The following is a 19,096-nucleotide window of genomic DNA, read 5'->3' as shown; positions in this document are numbered from 1 at the left end:
CCTATGCAATATATAATAAATTCTTTGTACCCTTTTGTTGATTTAACACACATGTATATCATTTTTGGAGCACTTGGTGAAACGGCTAATGCTAAAGATTTTTTTTCTGGCAGTTCACCACACAATCAGTCCTGATGGTGAGTATTCTTGGATTCACTGAAATGTAAGAGAAACTGGTTTAGATGCAAACCCAGTTATGATTAAAATTATTTGAAGATGAATGAGGTTACTTACAAGTACGTGAAAATCTCCACATAGATTGCTACTCTGCTTCAGTCTACAACAGCGTGAAGCAGAAAAATTGCTGAAAAAGAGCAGCAAACGCCATCATTGATTATTGATTGAAAATCTGAATCAAACTGATGAATTGGCTAATGTGATGAACTGTCGAATCCATCCTTCCCTAGCCCTGTATTAGGTTTTCTACCCTCCCTGAAGTACCCCTGTGTAAATGTTTATCTAGCCTCTCCGTGGAGGAGGTGAACGCTTCTTGTAGCTGGTCCCAGAATAGTGGGAGTTCAAGGGAAGGCGGCAGGAAAAGGAGTACTGTGTACTTTGGGTATCAGTTTTCATGGTGAAGGTTTTATCAAAATCAGAATTCTTCAGTTTAGGCTAACAGTAATGTAACTTGGCATGATCAACTCCCATTTGCTTCCCATAGGAGGTCAAGATGCAAATTTAGGGCTCTACATCTGCTTCACAGCGGCAGCTGCCTTTAAGTTCATCAGAGCAAAAACATGTGAGAGGCCAAGGAAAATATTTGGTGAGACGTGGAACAGACACAGAATGTTGTGAGGTTTGCTTTGAGCTACAAGCGCAGAAAGGTCATATTATTGTTCATCAAAGATTCTTCGGTAAATAAAGACTCATTCAATAAATATCTTTGCTTCTGGCATCTATCCTCTTTTTTTTGTTGTTTTTTTTGTCTGTCTCTGTGACCCCCTTTGCACCTCTATTCCCTTCTTTCAGCCAAAGCAAAAGACTATATTTGGTATGAAAACAGGTTAGGAGTCCACTTTGAGCTTGAATACACAAACCTGGTGTCAAACCACCCAATAGCTTGAAATAATATTGCAGCAGGAAGTGTACGCTGTGAATCCAGTTCATCTCCTGAGATTAGAGCAAAGTCTCTTAACAGGTAGGGTCACAGCAGTTTGTTTGGGGACTCCAGTCAATAAAGATTTTGCAGCCGCGGTGAGGTCAGTGCAGAAATGTTCACAGTATACACCACACTCCAAAGGTTGTAATGCTTGTATAAGTGGCTGTCAGCCATCACAAGTATAATGTCACACTCTGACCCTGTTGCCTTGGTTACCACCTACCGCGTGGCCCTCCAGACTTTCATCAGAAGTGTTTTCTTAAAGCGTTGATAGAATAAGCGGAAAGAGAGAGAGAAGCAGAGACAGAGTTTTGTTCTTGCCAGTCCTTTTTGCCCCAGTTCAAGTGATTGTGGAGGCCACAGGGGTAACTTCTCACTTGCTTTTCAACTGAGAGCAGCCTGAAACCTGTCAGACGTGTCCCACGTGCCAAAATCTACACATGCCCTGCCACCGCGTTGCCTTGGTTACGATTGAACTCGGTCCGCAAGTACTGGAGAATGAATGATAGCGAGTGAGCAGGGCTTCCATTTTTGATCTTACTAGGCGGAACTACGGGTGACCCAGAGAGCCTGTCGTATCTCTGTCTCCTGCATTTTACCAGGAGTGACACTCAAAACCTGCATGTTTGGCAGCAGGAAGCTGACTTGTGTTAAGGGATGAGGACTGGCAAAGGAGATGGACTTGTACAGAAGAGGCCATTTCACGCAACACAGCTTCCAGGAAGTCAGTCATCAGAGATGCCAAAGGAAAGCTGCATCTCTTTCATAGCTGGCCAAACAGAGCAAGCATGCGTGGAGGACCCTCTTGAAAACAATGTCCCCTAACTGATGCCATCTGGGGTGACTTTCATTGTCACAGAGCCTCTCATTTTTAATTCATTTTCCAATTTCAAAAAATGCTTTGGCACTCGGATGTGTAGCCGTTTGTCATGTTTTGGAGACGTAATTTTTGCTCGTTTAATCCCTTTTTAAGCACATAGCAGTTTTGTGCCAGTGGTCATTCGTCATTCTGCGTGGGCCTCTTGTAAAATGGCAATATGGAGGTGACATGAGAAAAACACGCCTTTATGGCAATACTCCAGGCTTTTTCGAAAACAAGCACAGAGCCAAGATAAAGCACAGATAAAGCACAACAGGAAACCAGCACATTTGAAACTGTGTTGTGGGAAATCCACATTTCTGCCTGCATTACCGAGCATTAGCAATGGGGCATAATGCCCTCTGGATGAACAGATAATCACAGCGCAGTGTTATTTAATGTGTACAGTAAGCAGAGTAGGCAATGAGACAATATTATTTCTCCAAATTTGGTATTACACCTTGAGCTAAAGGTTATGATCAAATTTAAGGAAACTCGTAAGGGGAGGAAAAAAGCAGTGTTTTGCCTCAGGGTCTTAGATTCATCTTATAAGAAAGTCTGTACACACCATATTTTTGTAAAACTTTCTTTACTACAAAAGCCATGTGATGTCTTGGTAATAGGACACTGATTACTTCCTCAACAACTTCCCCTTTATTTTTTCTTCTGTTGTGACATAGATTTGGAAATATTTCCAGTATACAAGGAGTCGCTCTGTATTACCGTCCTTAGAGTGGACGTTTCATAATAGTCGTAGGTCACAGAGGGTTGATTCCAGAGGAAACAATGTCTGTCTTTCTTCTTTTTAGTTCACGAGTTATAAAATAGGCTAAAATAAAATGCTGCTTCCTTCTCCAATACTTAGAGTGGCCATTACAACCAAAACCAGGTTAGATTTATGTATTTCCTATACTGGAGTACATTTTTCAATTTAAGTACACACTCTGTGCATTTTATTTTCATTAGAGCTAGCAACATTTTTCTAAACTATACTGCAGCCTTTGTGTTGCATCAGGTTTGTGTTCTAAGATGACAGAAGTTGCTCCTGGTACGGTCTTCTGCTAAGAAGAGATGCTCTTCTGCATACCTCAGTTGTAACGAGTGTGTTATTTTTGCCTTCTTATCAGCTCAAAGCAGTCTGGCCATTCTTCTCTAACCTCTAGCATCACGAGGCATTTTCATTTAGAGAACTGACGCTTGGACACTGGATGTTTTCTCTTATTTGGTTCGTTCTCTGTAAACCCTGCAGATGGTTGTGTGGAAAAATCCCAGTAGATCAGCATTTTCTGAAATAGTCAGATCAGCCTGTCTTGCATGAATAACCATGGCACATTCAAATTCACTTAAATCACCTTTCTTCTTAATTCCGATGCTCATTTTGAATTTCGCCAGGTTGTCTTGACTAGTGTTCACATGTCTAAATACACTTGAATACTGCCATGTGATAGGCTAATTGGGTAACTGTGTTAATGAGCTGTTGAAAATAATTAAGTGGCTGGTGAGTATAGTTTATTTAATGACAACTGAGCTGAGAAAGTAAAAATAGAAAATTAAAATGAAATTAATAAGAAAAGCTACTCTTTTTGTGCCAACTGAGTTAAATAGCGGTTTTCCCATAACACCTAACAGTATTACACATTAAATAAAGACAGACAAGAGAGAGAAGAGTTCTGTAATTCAAAAAGGTCTGTCCCCTGATGCATCTAACCATGCCCATATCACCAGGAAGAGAGAAGAGAATGGGGAAAATCACTTAACCAGAGAAACATGGACTCAGGAGAGGTGCTGCGCTCTGGTTCTTCTCTACGTTTTAATGGATCCGCAACACTCACTCACTTGTTCACAGCTGAAAGAAAAGCATTATTTTGCATTACTTGAATTTTCAGTAATAAATGGTGCTGATTATTCCCTGGCTTGCTGAAGTAGTTAGTTTTTCTTTTCACTTAAACCATGTCAGTATCTTGCATCAAAAAATAATGCACATCCCTCCATTTGTAGCATGTATTAATGTATTATGATTTAAAGCCTACACGCTGGATGAGACATTAATATGTGGATGTTCTGTGGGGCAGCACCAAGTTACCTCCATTAATAGGTAATTTCAGATGACCTTTTCACAAAGTATGACAAAACAGCATAAAATGTCCCAAGAAAAGCAAACATAGTTAACATTTTAATATTCTCTTCATTTGATCTTTTTCTGAACTTTCTGTAATATCACATTATACAAACAATATGTGTGTGGGGATGAGCTTTTATTGTAAAAAAGTCATATGTTTTGCCCTGTGGACCTTCATAGCTATTAGGTATTTTGCCGAAAGACTGGGTTGAATCATATTCAGCAGCTCCAACATTTTTTACTCCCTAAAACCACCCGTGTTCACATTTAGGTTAAAGCTGTTCAATCACATGATAAGAATATGAATTAGAGCTAGCATTCATAAATAACTGATAAAAATCAATTAATCATATATTTTGTTTTGATGATCCAGCATTGATTACGCAAGTCCTGAGATAGATTTTTACATGACCCTTGTGGAAAGAGACTTATTAAAAGTTGCACACAAAGGCTGACAAGTGTAAATGTATTATAGATGATAGCTGGCTGGAGTAGCTGCCTGCCAGTCTTGACTCTCGTGTGAGTAGTCTCTGTGTGGATCCACTGCAGCTTCCTGCATTATCCTTACTCAGGATGGTTAGATTTACAGTGAAACCATTACAATTGAGTTTCAAAGAAATGCATAAGCTAGCACAAAGAAATGTGTAAGCCAGCAGACAGTATATACACATCTGTTTGCCAAATATGTAAAAGCCTCCTCCTTAAAAGTGGAAAAGTACCTGTAACCAGACACTTTTATAAAATGCTGAAATATGGGCAGACTGTAGCTCTCTGACAAGCCGCTGAAAATCTGTGACATGAATCTCAGTCTGGGGACCAATGCTGTATTCTAGTCAAGAATGTCAGGACCCTTGGATCTCGGGCTCGTGTAAAACACAGCCCTGCCCTATCATATAAAGAGGGAATCATCCAAATCGCCTTTAAATGTATTAAACATGTTTAAAATTCGTTGAAAAAGAGTCTGTAACAGAACATCTCTGCATAGATGCTTTAGTCCTAAATGCCTCCTCATTGCCTGAATGGTCCTCATTCATTAGACCAGCGGAGGTTGTTGCACGACTTGGGGCAGCACTTAAACGCCATGAACTGGCGAATGCTTGTGTTAAAGTAGCGTCTATGGCCACGCAGCTTAATGGACCATACTGGGGGCCGTCCTTCCCCTCTGGCTTTTACAGTAGCAGTATAACATTGTGTTAATGTCTCTATAGCACCCAATAACTTCCATCAGCGAGATCCAGCTCGAAATGCTTATTTGTTGTTGGTACACTATATCCTGCCCACACACACAGTTTCAAATTCTGACCCTGTGACTAAGCCTTTTATTTAAGCCCTGAGAGAAAAGAACATCTCGGTGCGTTTCATATGTTTGTTAAAAGGGGGAGGATGCTTTATTTATTTTTTGTTTTTTGTTTTCCAGCTGTAGTTTCCATTTTTACATGGGTTGAAACCTGGTGATTCAAAATTGTGCTTCGCATATTTCTGTTTTTTCCCAGCGCTTACGGTTTTATGACACCATTGGGCCTCATTTTCCACCATGTAGTGCTGTATAAATGCATCTATTCTGCTTTGAGGGGGGGAACAGATTCCTCCTGTTTTTTATTAACATGAACCCTAAACCTGTCATTGTATGTATTGTATGAATTAGGCTGAACTTTGGCTTACATTTTCCCCCTCCAGTTCTTTAGTGATGAAGAATACAGAACTGGAAAGCTTTCTAAGCACAGCTGCCATCACTCTGCTCCAGTAACCCCTGTGTGGGGTGGCCTCTGACCTCAGTGAAAATCCAACAGGGGCTAAAGGGGACTATTAATGTTCACTAGTGATGTACAGCTGTGCTTCATTCAAGGTGGTTTGCTCTGCACACAATTTGCACATGCAAATTAAATTCGTGGCAGATGGTCTTAAGATTGCATCATATTTAGATGTTTTACGTGAGGGAGTGAACTCTGAATTAGAAGAGTTTGCAGATACCTGCAGTATTTGCCCTAGGTCTTGTTAAAATGCCATGGATCGGCATGTGTGCTCTCTGTGCCCTGTGTGTCCTGTATTTCTTCTGTGCTCCACTGGCCATGACAGCCGAGGTAACCCATCTCAGAGCTGCATAAGCCAGACTGTCAGCAGATTCAGCCCTGTGTTTCCTGGACCCTGTTGATACCCAATACTTAATGGCATACTGGGAAGCTTTGTTGCGAGCCTGTAATCCAAGCATCTTATCAAACCAATCAGCGCTTTTCCAGCAAGAACACATCTCGACCGTGACAGTAGGAAGTTTCACAACATCTGGTGTTGGGTGGGGGCAAGAGGGAGTTGCGTGAAAAGAAAGTGAGAGAACAATCTTGATGTTTTGGCATGAAGTCTTTAGATCGACGCCACATCCTGCTTTTCTTTTGATACAGGTCAGTGAGCGAGCAGTTGGGCAGTCACTGCTCGCCAGCATTTTTGATTGTGATGTTTTGGATGCCAATGTTCATCATTGCACTCGCTTAGTTTCTTTTTTTCTCTCTCACTCTCTATCCAAAACAAACTTCTTTTCTTTCTCTCTGTTGTTTCTATCCAGCCGTCCTTCCAGCCCAGTGCAGCAGTGAGAGGTTTCCACGGCAGTAAGTCAGCAGCCATGGGTCCAAGTCTTGGCTCCAATTGGACCAGTGGTAGCAGTGGTGGTCAAGGGGCCTGGAGCGGGCCTTCTTTCACCCGTGCAAGTCTGCAGCATTATATATCTCACCAACAACAACATGCGCAACACCACCCTCAGTCCACGCACACTAGCTACGCTTACTGCCCAGCGCATACGGCTGTGAGTACAGTAAATTTCCTCTGTGTCTGCACCTCTCTGTCATTTCTAGCTGCTGTGTTGCAATAATTTCTTTGAATACCAAGAATGCTCTTCTTGTCTCTCTCTCGCTTTGGAGTCGATTGGTTGCAGTTACCATCAGGGAAGCTCTTACGCACGCAGCAAATTCTTTCTCCATCTCCTCCTCCCACTCCTTTCTTTGTCTTCCGCTTTAATCTTTGCCTTCTTTTTCTCAAACCCAAGTATATCACTTCCTCTCAAACCTTCCTCCCCTTCCTGCTCTATCTCTTACTTTGACCCTCTCTCTCCTTCTCACTTCTCTGCAACTTAATTTGTTTTTCTTTCATCCATCCTCTGCATCGGCAGTGCAATGAGAGACTAATTGAGGTAGAGACACTTCTAGATGGCTTCCCTTGTCATTATCCTTGGAATTAATTGCTGTTCTGCAATCCGTCTGATTTGACTTTATTTGTGCTATCTGCCTTTCTAATGTAACGTTTGGGGTGTGACTGGAACTAAGGCACAAGCCAAATTGAGGAATTTTATTATCGTCATGTTGCTGTCACAGTCACAGAGCTGGAAACAAAGATTTGGCAGCTTTTTTTCCCCCCTCTCTGTATTTCTTCCTGTAATAAATGTATTTTACAAGGCTTCACACCAAATCTTTCTCTCATTTTCTCTTTTTTCCATTACAACACTCTGGTATTCTCTCATCTTACATATGCACCACGCGAATTCCCTGCTGCCTACTTGCATGTTGAGACTCCCCTGAAGCGCCTCCGTGTAAAGAAATTGGATTGGATTTAGATATGATAATCATCACTGTACATCAGCTGCCGGATCCAGCATTCCTTTTATGTTATTTCTTACACACTAAAGGACACATTCATACTTTTTAGAAAGGTGGAAAACGGTTGTTCTTTAAGAGCCCTAACTGTTCTTTGTGTGTGTACGCTTCATTTCAATACAGAAGTCCTGCTTTTGCTTGCAGTACAAAATCGTCGCCATCACTAACAAACACCATCTCTGCCGCTGTTGTCAATTAGACCACTTCTGCTACCTGAGGCAAATAAGAGCTCTGTTTTTGGTTCCAGCATTTGCACAATACTGTTGAAGAACAACAGAGAACATTCCACAACAGACATAAATGCTGATTCTGTTATTGTAGATGCGGCGCCGCTCGATCAGTTGTCATAAGTTTTTGGGAGCATTACGGTCCTTTCTTGTCCTGCTGCCACATCCCACCAGAGATATCAGGCACAGTCATCAACATCTGCACACACAGGACCCATGAGTGTCTTAGTTCTTTTTATGCAACAAACAATTTAAAAAAGAGCTATCATAAAGCCACTTTTGTCCTCCTCTGACTGAGCATGGTCATTGTTTTCCTCAGTGGAAAATAGTGCTGATCTTCATGAAGCGTTTCAAAGCTCGATATCCACCCAGGCAACAGCCATCTGTAGGATTAGTGTCCGTATTCCCTTAAAGGGAGGAAGTTATTATCAGCACACTCCATTCTCTGCTGTGTGTAGCCCTATATGTTCTGCATTCACATACAGTGCATGTATATTAGTGATAATTCGCTTTGTGGGAGTGAGGAGACTGAAATCTGGGTTTTGCATACAGTAGGTCACCAGAAAGTGTAACATTTTGGCATTGGTAGTGAAATTAACTTTAGATTGGACAGGATTTAAAAACAATAGAAATATTATGTTTTTTGGTTTTGTTGGGGTTTTTTTTTTATCATTTGGTTGGCTGTTTATCACTTTGTAGACTGAAGAAAAAAGTGTCAATCAATTTCTAATGGGTTGATTTTTTTTTAATTGCATCATTGTTTAAAACCCCACAAATTTTCAAATTTCCGAAAATGCATAGTAATGGCACACATGATTTTATTATTGTTAAAAAACTGAGAAGATAGATTCACAACAGACCGTTTCTTTTTCTTTTTTATTTTATTCTTCTTCTTTTCCACTCTATTGCTCTGTATGTGTTTTTGTACGATGTTGCTAAGCCATACTTCTCACACTCCACGTCTAACCTGTCTTGGTTGCTGATCACCACAGGATCATCAAACTCCTGCCCTTATCTTAGCTGGCTTTAACTGCCCTGTTTTCATGGGACAGTGGGGATACTTGTTTGCTTTTTGGCAGTTTTCATTTTCTCCCTGCAGAAGGTAATTTCTTCCCTACTATCATGCTTTGGCCTCAACACTTGGCCTCAAGGAAGATTTACAGTGACTAGAGATGGCTAATCCAGACACTTACAGTAAACCAAAGAATGGTTCCAGCTTTTGAGTCTGCTTTGTGTTTTAAGCTTCTCATAGACAACACATACTATATTTATATGGAATTGAAATCCAGTATATCTCGAAGACACTGAAACCGATACCCCTCTGAAAGTTAGCTTCCCCTGTAAATCCGTCAATTTTTTATTGCCCCTCCAAATGCTGTTGTAATTTCAGGCGTATTAGATGCAAAGAATGCCCAACAGAAAGGAAAGAAAACAGAACTGATAGCTTAGCGTGTGTCTGTCCTTCCGGCTAAGAGAGGTGAGTAAATAAAGGGGGGGAAACAGAAAGGCAAGTTAGGATCCAGCAGAGATCAAGAAGCTTTGCCTTCAGTGGGTTTGTAATTACAATGGAAGGAGATACATTTCCACTTTTAATATGGTGAATACCCCTCAGGGAACCACGGGCTGACAAAACACAGTAAAGAAAGTCACGTAGACGTCAGAAGATGTGACTAAAAAGAGAGTCAAATAGATGGATTCCCCTATTTCCAGCAACTGTGCAATACTAACGCATACAAAGTTCTTTCATAAACTGCAGATTTGCCGTGTGTGTGTGTGCGTGTGTGCGTGTGTGTCCTCTGCCATTGTATTGTTTGACATTCTCACACTACACATAAGGAGTTACAGGGAAATTACTGAGATGGTTAGTGGTTTAAAGCAGACTTTAATAATAAACTTGGACACCGAAACACTTGATTTTGATTATACAGGGTGGGCCATTTATATGGATACACCGTAATAACATGGGAATGGATGGTGATATTAAAGTCCTGTTTGTGGCACATTAGTATATGTGAGGAGGCGAACTCCTCAAGATGGGTGGTGACCATGGTGGCCATTTAGACGTCGCCCATCTTGGATACAACTTTTGTTTTTTCAATAGGAAGAGGGCCATGTGACACATCAGACTTATTGGTAATGTCACAAGAAAAACAATGGTGTGCTTAGCCATTATAGAAGACTCTCTGTGATAGTGTTGGTCAGCCTGTCCAATATTTTGGTTCCGGTTGAAATATTTCAACAACTACTGGACTGCTTGCAAACAAACACTTAAAACTCTACAATGAAACATAGTGTTAGGCTCCTAAATTTGTTTGTTTTTTCTTCCATTACTGTATGAGACTCAAAGGACTTGAGGTTCTTAATGTTTTATAAAATGTATTGTCAGTGCTGACAGTCATTTCAATCAAGCCTAGAAACCTGTAGATGGAAAATTGATATTTAAACAGTAGGAATATGGTTTGAATCTTGTTTACAGGGTTTTAAGAAGCTTTGAAAGAAACGTGTGTGAGTGAATTAATGTGTTCATAACATTGTTTTGCTAATTACTGTTGAATAACGATGTTATTTCCCAACCCCGATCCACTAGCTGTTCCAGCTGAAAACACCTAATCCTTATTTTGATCAGGTTTGCTACAAAGGTGATCAGGCATATCTGCGTGATGATTGGGCAGACTGAATTGCCATCAAAGCTGGGATTGAAGTAAATGCTAAACGGACTGGTTCTTACATAGTGCTTATAGTGTGCTTGGGCACTCAAAGTGCTTTATACAATTTGCCTCATTCACTCCCATTCTTACAAGCACTTTTCCCCCCCTATGTTTTATGTAAAAACTAATCTAAGTAATGCTTTCTGCCAACCTCAACATCCTTGGATTTTTAAATAGCAAGCAAGCTTTCCTTTTATTTTTTCTGTGTGTGATTGACACAAAACAGAAAAAGAGCATGTGTTTTTAGTCACCTTCTATCCTTATATAAACGCCTTTTACTGTGTGACCTGTGAGCTGTTTCATTTCTGATGGTATGCTTCTTCTTTACATCATATTATGATCAAAGAGCCTCACATCAACATTGCTTTGTTGTCCCCTCAGTTTATCCTGTCCAGATATTATTCATGGTTGTGATAGTGTTTCATTATTTCACATGTAAGGCATTCTTGGGATTGTGGTCTTGTATTTGCCGTTTAACTGTTTAATTGTTTACAACTGGGGGGAATTGAGTTACCAACATGGTCTACTTGAGTTGACTGTGTCCATGTAATGTGCTTATAACCAAGTTAAACTGAATTCATGCAGATATGAGTGCATATGTTGGAGGGAATAAAAAAACTGAGGCCTTTTGCTCCTTTGGTGTTGTGACAAGATATATGTGGAAAGACTGGGGATGCATTCTGAACTCAAGGGTCAGCCCGCATTGCGTCTATATACTGCTGCAGAGTTCATCTCTCTTCATAACATATAGATAGAGACACCTACACACGTGCTGCAGAGGACAAAACCAGCTTTCCTCCCCACAGCTTGGGAATTGTTTTAAGAACTGTTGGAACACATTTTAAAATGTTATGCCCTGCAGTACTAATGCTCTTATCAGGTATACATAACAAGATCCATTTTTTCCCCCTCTAATGAATACATTTGGGTATGTTATCACTCCTTTATCTGAGAACTTGGACATCCCTTTGAAACCTTCAATTTAATCCACTGTTGTTGCCTCAGTAAACTCTGATTGTTACCTCATTAGATGTGCCGAGCACAAACTGGCAAATGATTCAGTCAATACAAACGGGCTAGCAGGGATTCCCGGCACATATCCAGATTCACAAGGTCTAGAAATTCAGAGAAGAGACAGAAGGAGACACTGCAAGACTGTGATACAATAGGCGGTAATCAAAAAGGGTGGAATAGACGGAAAGGAAGATAAAAAGGGAACGAGAGGAATCTGCAAAATGTTGCTCCGGTGTGTCTTTTTAACAACCATGACCAGCATTTAACTTTGATCATGAACCCTTGTGTTTGATATCCGATAACATCATCAATGGAGATTTCAGCAGAATAATGGTTCTCTGCATTTTCACGTATAAACTAGGTGCAGGTGTGCTATAAATTCATCCAGCTCACCTTTTCAACTGTCTGTCTTTGTGAGGGCTGAACTCTGGCACAACTCTTTGTGTTGTGATTAGCTTAATTACCCGCAACTCACAAACATCCATTTATACTGGATGACAGATGATACTGTCATTTAGCTGAATGAATGGCCTGATTTCTGGCAGAGGGTGAGGGTGCAACTGCTGGCTCAGGGCCTGCACAAAGGCAACTGAGCTGAGATTAGTTATTTGTGGATCCACAAAGGAAGCACAGTAATCAGACCTCTGGAAGTGAAGTAACGCTGAAAAGAGTGAGTGGGGAGGTGAGGCAGGGATTCAGATCTGCTGTCATGGAGTCCAAGCTTTTTTCCTCATGGCATGTTTTTCAAAGAAATGTTCCTTCCAAGAGAAAAATAGTTAGGACTTCCTAATAGCAGAGGCAACAGATGCCAATGTGTAAGGAAGTGCATTAGCTTTACACTGCGAGCCTCTTTTATCAGCTCGTGAACGAAGCGCATTGCTCATTCCCCAAATACTGCAATGATTCATCTTTGCCATGAGCTAGAATGGGCTTTGTCTCAGTAATTAATTTAGCTCTCGGGACAGCAGTTGGAATGAGTCGTGTCTTCGAGGCCTAATTAAAAGAAGATTGTCAAACATATTCTAGGTCACACAGCTCAGAATCTCCAGCCATTAAAGGGATGTTTTTAGGCACTCCCACCTTGTCCTTGGTGGACCATTTTGCTGGCTGATAGAGCATGGGCTACACAGAGAAAAACAAATGGTTTTATTTGCCATGTTGATTTCTTCAGGCAGCACTTGAAAATTGAGACACTTGATGTTTTGTTTATTATTGGCTGCTTGAGTCAATAACTCAATCCACTTATGGGTTTGTGCCCTGCGTGGCTTCTTCTTTGCCTTCGCCTTTGTCTGCCGTTGGTTTGTTTGTAATTGTTAAGAGAACAGAATTCCTTTCCGTGGAAAATAGACACACAATTAGCTTCCTATACTCAGATAAATGAGAACGTTACTGTGCATGAGGTTCGCGGGTTTAGGATCACTGTCTCTACAATAACAGTCAAACAGTGGCTGGAAACACTTTTTTTATTGGCACCACATTCATCATAATGTATCAGCTGGAATTGTCATTTTATTGAACCAGTCAGACTGACAGGCATGAAGCGTTATCTTATCTGTCCTCGTAATGAGAATCATTGACTTTAGTTACAGGCGCAGAATATCTCTAAAAGTGTACACACACTCACATATGCGCACACACACAGGTTCTCAACAATTAAGTGCGAGCTGCCGGGCTTAGTGCCTGTGTCCATTGTAAGCACTCTAAACCTGTTAGACTGTGACAGACCATTAAAAGGCTGCCAAGACTTCCTTAATTTGCTTCAACGGTGCACACTGAGTGCCATGAGTGTGTCTCTCTGTATGAATGTGCATTTACTTCTTATGACACTCCTTAGCTCCAGCCTCCCACGACCGTATCCGCTGCCGTCGCACTAACATTTACAAACAGTCGAATTTACAGGATCAACCCTACCAAGTCATCGCAGTATCTCTGCTTCAATTTTTAGTATGGAAATAACACATAACGGCCAATTTGTGTGTGTTTAGGCAAATCCATTAAACCATAAAACTGCTGTCAGCATTGATGTATTTTCATGCTGAATATTTTCTGAAAATTGTTACAAGCAAAACATACACATCAGTAATTATCTTTGCACTTGAGCCATTTCTACTATAAATTGAAGCTGCCGATCCCCAGCGCTTGTCAGTTCACATATTTCCGATATATATAAATGCCTGCTGCATGCATGTAGATGTGTTCACATTTGAAAATGTTAATCATTAGTTTTTTGTTTTTGGGGCATTGGGATGTGGATTTGTCCTGGTAGACAGTGCCAGTAGAATCTGGTAAAAACTGTCAGGGAAGTGGAAATTAGAAATTACACACCTTACAAATTTCACATCTTTTTTTTCACACATTGAAATCAACAGGATAAGCCCAGGCTCCCACACTTTTTTTTTTAAAATGCTCTGTTTCCCGTCGTTTGTTATATTTGACTCGTATAAATAGGTTTCCACAGAAGCGTCAAGTACAGTTTTGTCTGTAATGCACAAAAGTTGCTCATTTTAACTAAGGCAGAACATGAATTTCTCTTTAAATACTTCTGCAGCTGGCTGGATTCTAACCAAATGAGCATGGTCACGATGACAAAGCACTTTGTTTACTAGTGCACCAATCCAATTTAGAGGGAAACCTTTTGCGTTTGACACTTCTGAACGAATGCTTTTTGGGTGGATGTTTCACCTAGAAGGCATTTCCTGTCGTGACCAGAGCTTGGCTTTCTACACCATTAGGAATTAAAGGCTCGGGCCACAGGATCTTGAAAACCCAGACCACAGGAATATCCAGAATCTGACAGCGCTTCCAAGCCTCCGTATGTTTCATTTCCTATTTCACAAGAGCGGGCGGTCCATGTAAATTCCTGGCTGTGGTATACCACCACTCTTCATTTAGCAGCGGTTCATGGTTGATATTAGATGTTGAACACAATCGGGGATGTTAGAAGGTGGATTAGGAAGGGTGCTGGCAGATCTTACAGGGATTTAAATGGGTGCCTTCTCTTGTTCATATCATGTGGACTGTCATATTTACATGCCATTGCTGGCTTAGTGTTGTTTCTTGGCCGTGTTTCATGGCAATTCGTAGCGTCTCATCTGTGAAATCACTGTTCAGAAAATCAGTTTGCACCTGCTGCTTTCTGTTCAGGTGATTAGTCAATGACAGGTCAGAGCAAGGAACTATAAATCACACATCCTGAGCTGTGGATGTGGCCTTAATTCATCATATTTCACTCTTATCATGCCTTTGTTGCAGCTACACATGCATACTTATATGCACACACACATAACTGACATCCATGCACAGATGGGCTTTCTTATATGGCTGCCTGGGGCTGTAGGATTGGCTTTAAAAACACCCATAACATCTGTAAAGTATTATGACTGATTATACTGGTCCTTCAGTGCAATCATGCAATATGGGCCTGAGCAATGGTTGAACATGAACCGTATGGGAGGAAAACGAGGCGATAAGGTCTCTGTGATTCGAAGCCGCGAGGCCCTCGGCTACATCCACACCCTTTCATATTAACTTACTTTATTTACATACAGGCATGGGCCTCACTTTAAGTAAGTATGGAATTTGATCATGTGAATAATTAAAAACATGATCCGATATGAACTACACTGAAAGTATGAGCATCAGAAAACACAAGTACACTAAAGTCATGATCACTGAAGCAAATGTAACATGCATTTTCCCTCAATAGGAAGATGGTAAAGATGGTTGTGGCAACACCTTTGTTCAGATTAGGGTTATTAAGTTTGCTGTAGACCTGACCACGACTATCATGGTGATGATGTCAAATATCAAATCAAACCAAAAAGTGGGCATGTGCATCAAATCGAGCCACACTGAGCCGTGTTTAATTTGTCGCTGTTTTTGAAGCAGGAAGTAAATTTAAGATGCAGTATGATATACACAGACATTTTGCATACATTGTGGTGAAGTGCACCATACCACAAACATCAGATAACAGGAAAACCCATATACCGCACATGCATGTAAGAGGTATGGTGCGCTTTGTCCTCAAGCTAATGTTGTGTGTAAGCTTGAAAGTTTAGGGCTCTGTGTAGTATCTGTATCTGCAGCAACACTGATTTCCTGGGAAGATTTCTTTTTTTTAAATACTAAAAATGATCTCTCATGTATTCAGGAGAATTTAATTTAAGCAAGCTAGTCAGTCGTACTGGTACCTTTTATCCTTTGTTTCTGTAGTCAGATGAGACAAAGTTGCAGAGTTTTAAAAGAAACTTAGGCTGTTTGATAGTCTCGATATCTTGTCTCCAGACAGATTTTCAGCTCCTCTTCCATTACCACCTCCTGACTATTCCTGCATATTTTTCTATAAAGCCAGTCCTCACTTGTCCACCAGGTGGCTGGAGTCATTTCTTCAGTACACCTGTGGATTGTTTGTAAATCAGCCCTTTTGGGAAGTAAGAAGTCATGGGTTCCTTGATTGACATTAACGATGACTCATGTTTACGGTGGCCCTGAGAGGCAAATAGGAAAAAACAAATTTCCAAAAGCACAAGGGAAGTGTTTCTGGGGAAACAATAACCCGACAGACCAGTTGTAGGAACCCAAAACGTGCTAGGTGTGTTTTATCATGATCCATATAATACTGATGATGTATTTTTAGGCTAATAGTTAGGCTAACACACTTACCTCTCATCTTTTCTTTCCTCACAAAGCCGATAGATCCTCCACTTCTTTTAAGTGTCTCCCAGCGCAATTCTTAGCATATTTTGGTTCCTGCAACTGGTCCGTTGGGTTATTGTCTCCCCAGAAACACTTCCCTTGTGCTTTTGGAAATCTGTTTTTTCTTCCTATTTCTGTTTTTCCTATTTCTGTTTTCCTTTTTCCTATTTCCATTGTGTTTTGTGTGCTTTTGCAGCGTTTTTCTTATTGCTGGTGTTTTAAGTTGCAGTCCCTTTGGCCCCTCAGGGCCACCATACACGTTCCTGCAATGAAATAATTAATTATAACTGTAATTACTGTAATTAAGATATCCACCAAAAAAATCAAAATATAGTCAGATTTTGTTTGCATTGATAACAAACTACATTAACTTAGTCTTTCACTAGAACCCCCTGCAGCCGTAGGCCATGATGACTGTCATGCACAGTATATAGGGGTTGCTGTAGAGCAGGTCATCCACTACTTGGTCTGTTGGTGTTTCAGTAACTGGCTGCTCCAGTCTGCATGCCAAAGTATACTAGACTCTGGATGTCTGGAGTTTTGATCTCCTCCATACCTGCTTCATACCCTGGAGGACGGGGCTGTGGCTCCCCACACTCCCTAGCAGATCGTTACATGGAGAAACCTTTGGAATGCAAGCATGCTGATCCACACAGGTATGCACACAGGTGTACACACGGGTATACACACGGGTATTCACAGACGCGGACTACAGCTTTCTTGGCTGCTGCCTCAAAGCACATTGTGCGCTGTCTATCTTACGCGCTGCACAATATCGTTTATTACTTAGTATCTACTGATATTTACTGCTAGCTAGTTTATTGTGATGGTGCCGTTTTTTTTTTATTATGTTGCTCTTTGTTATTTGCTTTCTCTTCTGTTTTTTTTCTCCATACAGGTGACCCAGGTGTTTTGTTTTGTTTTGTTTGGGTTTTTTTTTCTTTCTTCCCCCCCTTCTCACAGTCTCTTCTCCCCTTTGGTTTTCTTTCTCTCCCTCTCTTTCTTTCATTCTTTCTCCCTGTCCTATCCCCCAGTCATGTCTGTCCCGTTTGTAGCAACTGAAAATAAAATAAATTCATAATTGTAATAAAGGTCAATCAAATGGACCAATATGGCAAGGCCATGATGATCCACTTGGTAAAATAAATCCGCTTGGCATCTTTCTTGGCCTTAAGACAACAATTCTGATGGCTAAAGATCCAAACGGGACACAAAAAAAACCCAAAAAAACCAAAAAAACAAAGTATACTAAACCCCAGGTTTCTCTCTGGTGTGTTCATTAACATGAATGTTAGCGAGAAAGCACTGAGCCATAGAAAAAAAGGGTTTGTATGAATGTGTGTGAATGGGTGAATGGGGTGTGGTATGAAACTGATAACCAGTCCATTTACCATATAGCTTTCTGACTGATGTTGATAATGTAATAACCAGTGCAGGATTTCAAGTTTACTATGTGGCTATATTCCCTTAGCCTCGTCTCTTAAATGATACATCACATGAATCTATTCAACAGAAAATAAAACATGAAAAGATAAAATGGCTGAATCCATGATTCAGTGGTTGTGTGAGGTTTTGCCACTGAGCTAAGCTGCTGGAGCGTTTTGATTTATTTAAGGGGAGCATTGTTTTTGAATGTTCCTCTGAGTGTTGTTTTGGCAGCGAAATTGCACTGCTCGAACAAGTCTTGTTGGAAGACAAAGCTTGACGGTTCACTTCCTAGTTGGCTCTGTTAAGGCACATACAACGACAAATGCATAAAAGCCACATCCGATTGCACACCTTGTCACCGTTGTAAACTAATGGAGTCAAAAAGCAGTATGAAAAGTTATCAGTTAAGTTCACCTATTCTCAAAATGTGTTTTAATAGCATTACTGTATCACATTCTTCAAATACTCTCAAACAGTAAAGGATTCTTGTATGAACAATAGAAAGATAGAACCCTCCATTCATTCTCTCCCAATAGCTTTGGATGTGTGAAAAGGTGGGAGGCTTGTTGGAGCTGCTTTGCTCCATTTAGTTAGTGCACTTTGATGACTTCAGTACTTGTAATTATAGAGGCGCCACCAAGGAAGCAATCTCAAAGTGCATTGCCCTGAAAGTCTTACACTCGCTGATATCAAATGTTACCCAGTGGAGTTGCACCATAAAGGGAATGTTCTTACTCATCTACTACATGGTTTCTAGCACCTCAGTGCCATCTGCTAGTATTAAACCCTACAAACCCCACGATAATGGTCGATGTGTGGGTCTGGGTGTGAATGGACATCCATCTATTTTTGCACTAGATACCTTTTTGGGGATGTACCATGCTTCTCGCCCACTGTCAGCAAGGATAGACTCCAACAGTCAATTATAATAATTGTTTGGTTAAGTGGGAGATTAAGGAAATCGATGGATAGATGTTCAGTGTGATGTACTGTATGCCGGAAATATGTGACACATTTTACATTGTGACCATGATGTATGTCCAGCATGCCAAGTGTGCTTAAACACATTAAAATTGCTGAAGCTGCAGTGGTTACTTGAAGGCATATCAGGCTTACTAGAGCGCATGAATCCATTAATTGTTCAACAGTCTTTAATAATGCATTTGTTGTACCATTTAGGAGAAATTAAATAGACAAAAAGTGTCAAGTTCCTAAGACTTAATTAGCAAGAAACTGTTGTATTAACAAGAAACAAAGCCTAAAGAAAAACATGTCGTACTACGTATCAGCAGTTTATAAGTGTCAG

General features: G+C 40.6%; 1 protein-coding gene across 4 annotated transcripts in view; it reads left to right on the top strand.

Moving 5' to 3' along the window:
* LOC147303776 (RNA-binding motif, single-stranded-interacting protein 3-like) overlaps positions 1-19,096 on the top strand; it is a 302,868-nt gene that overhangs the window by 67,043 nt on the left and 216,729 nt on the right. For all 4 annotated transcript variants that reach the window (XM_086279147.1, XM_086279145.1, XM_086279143.1 and 1 more), the window contains exon 3: positions 6,635-6,871. In XM_086279147.1, coding sequence (XP_086135273.1) covers positions 6,635-6,871 — 237 coding nt within the window. The remainder of the gene's footprint in view (positions 1-6,634; positions 6,872-19,096) is intronic.

The sequence above is a fragment of the Aulonocara sp. 'chitande type north' Nkhata Bay genome, linkage group LG22 (genome assembly GCF_057382095.1).
Source record: "Aulonocara sp. 'chitande type north' Nkhata Bay isolate Kocher_YH1m ecotype deep benthic linkage group LG22, A_spYH_male_GT1.1, whole genome shotgun sequence".
Classification (NCBI taxonomy): domain Eukaryota; kingdom Metazoa; phylum Chordata; class Actinopteri; order Cichliformes; family Cichlidae; genus Aulonocara; species Aulonocara sp. 'chitande type north' Nkhata Bay.
Note: the sequence above shows the minus strand (reverse complement) of the source record. Positions and strands in the feature narration are given on the sequence as shown.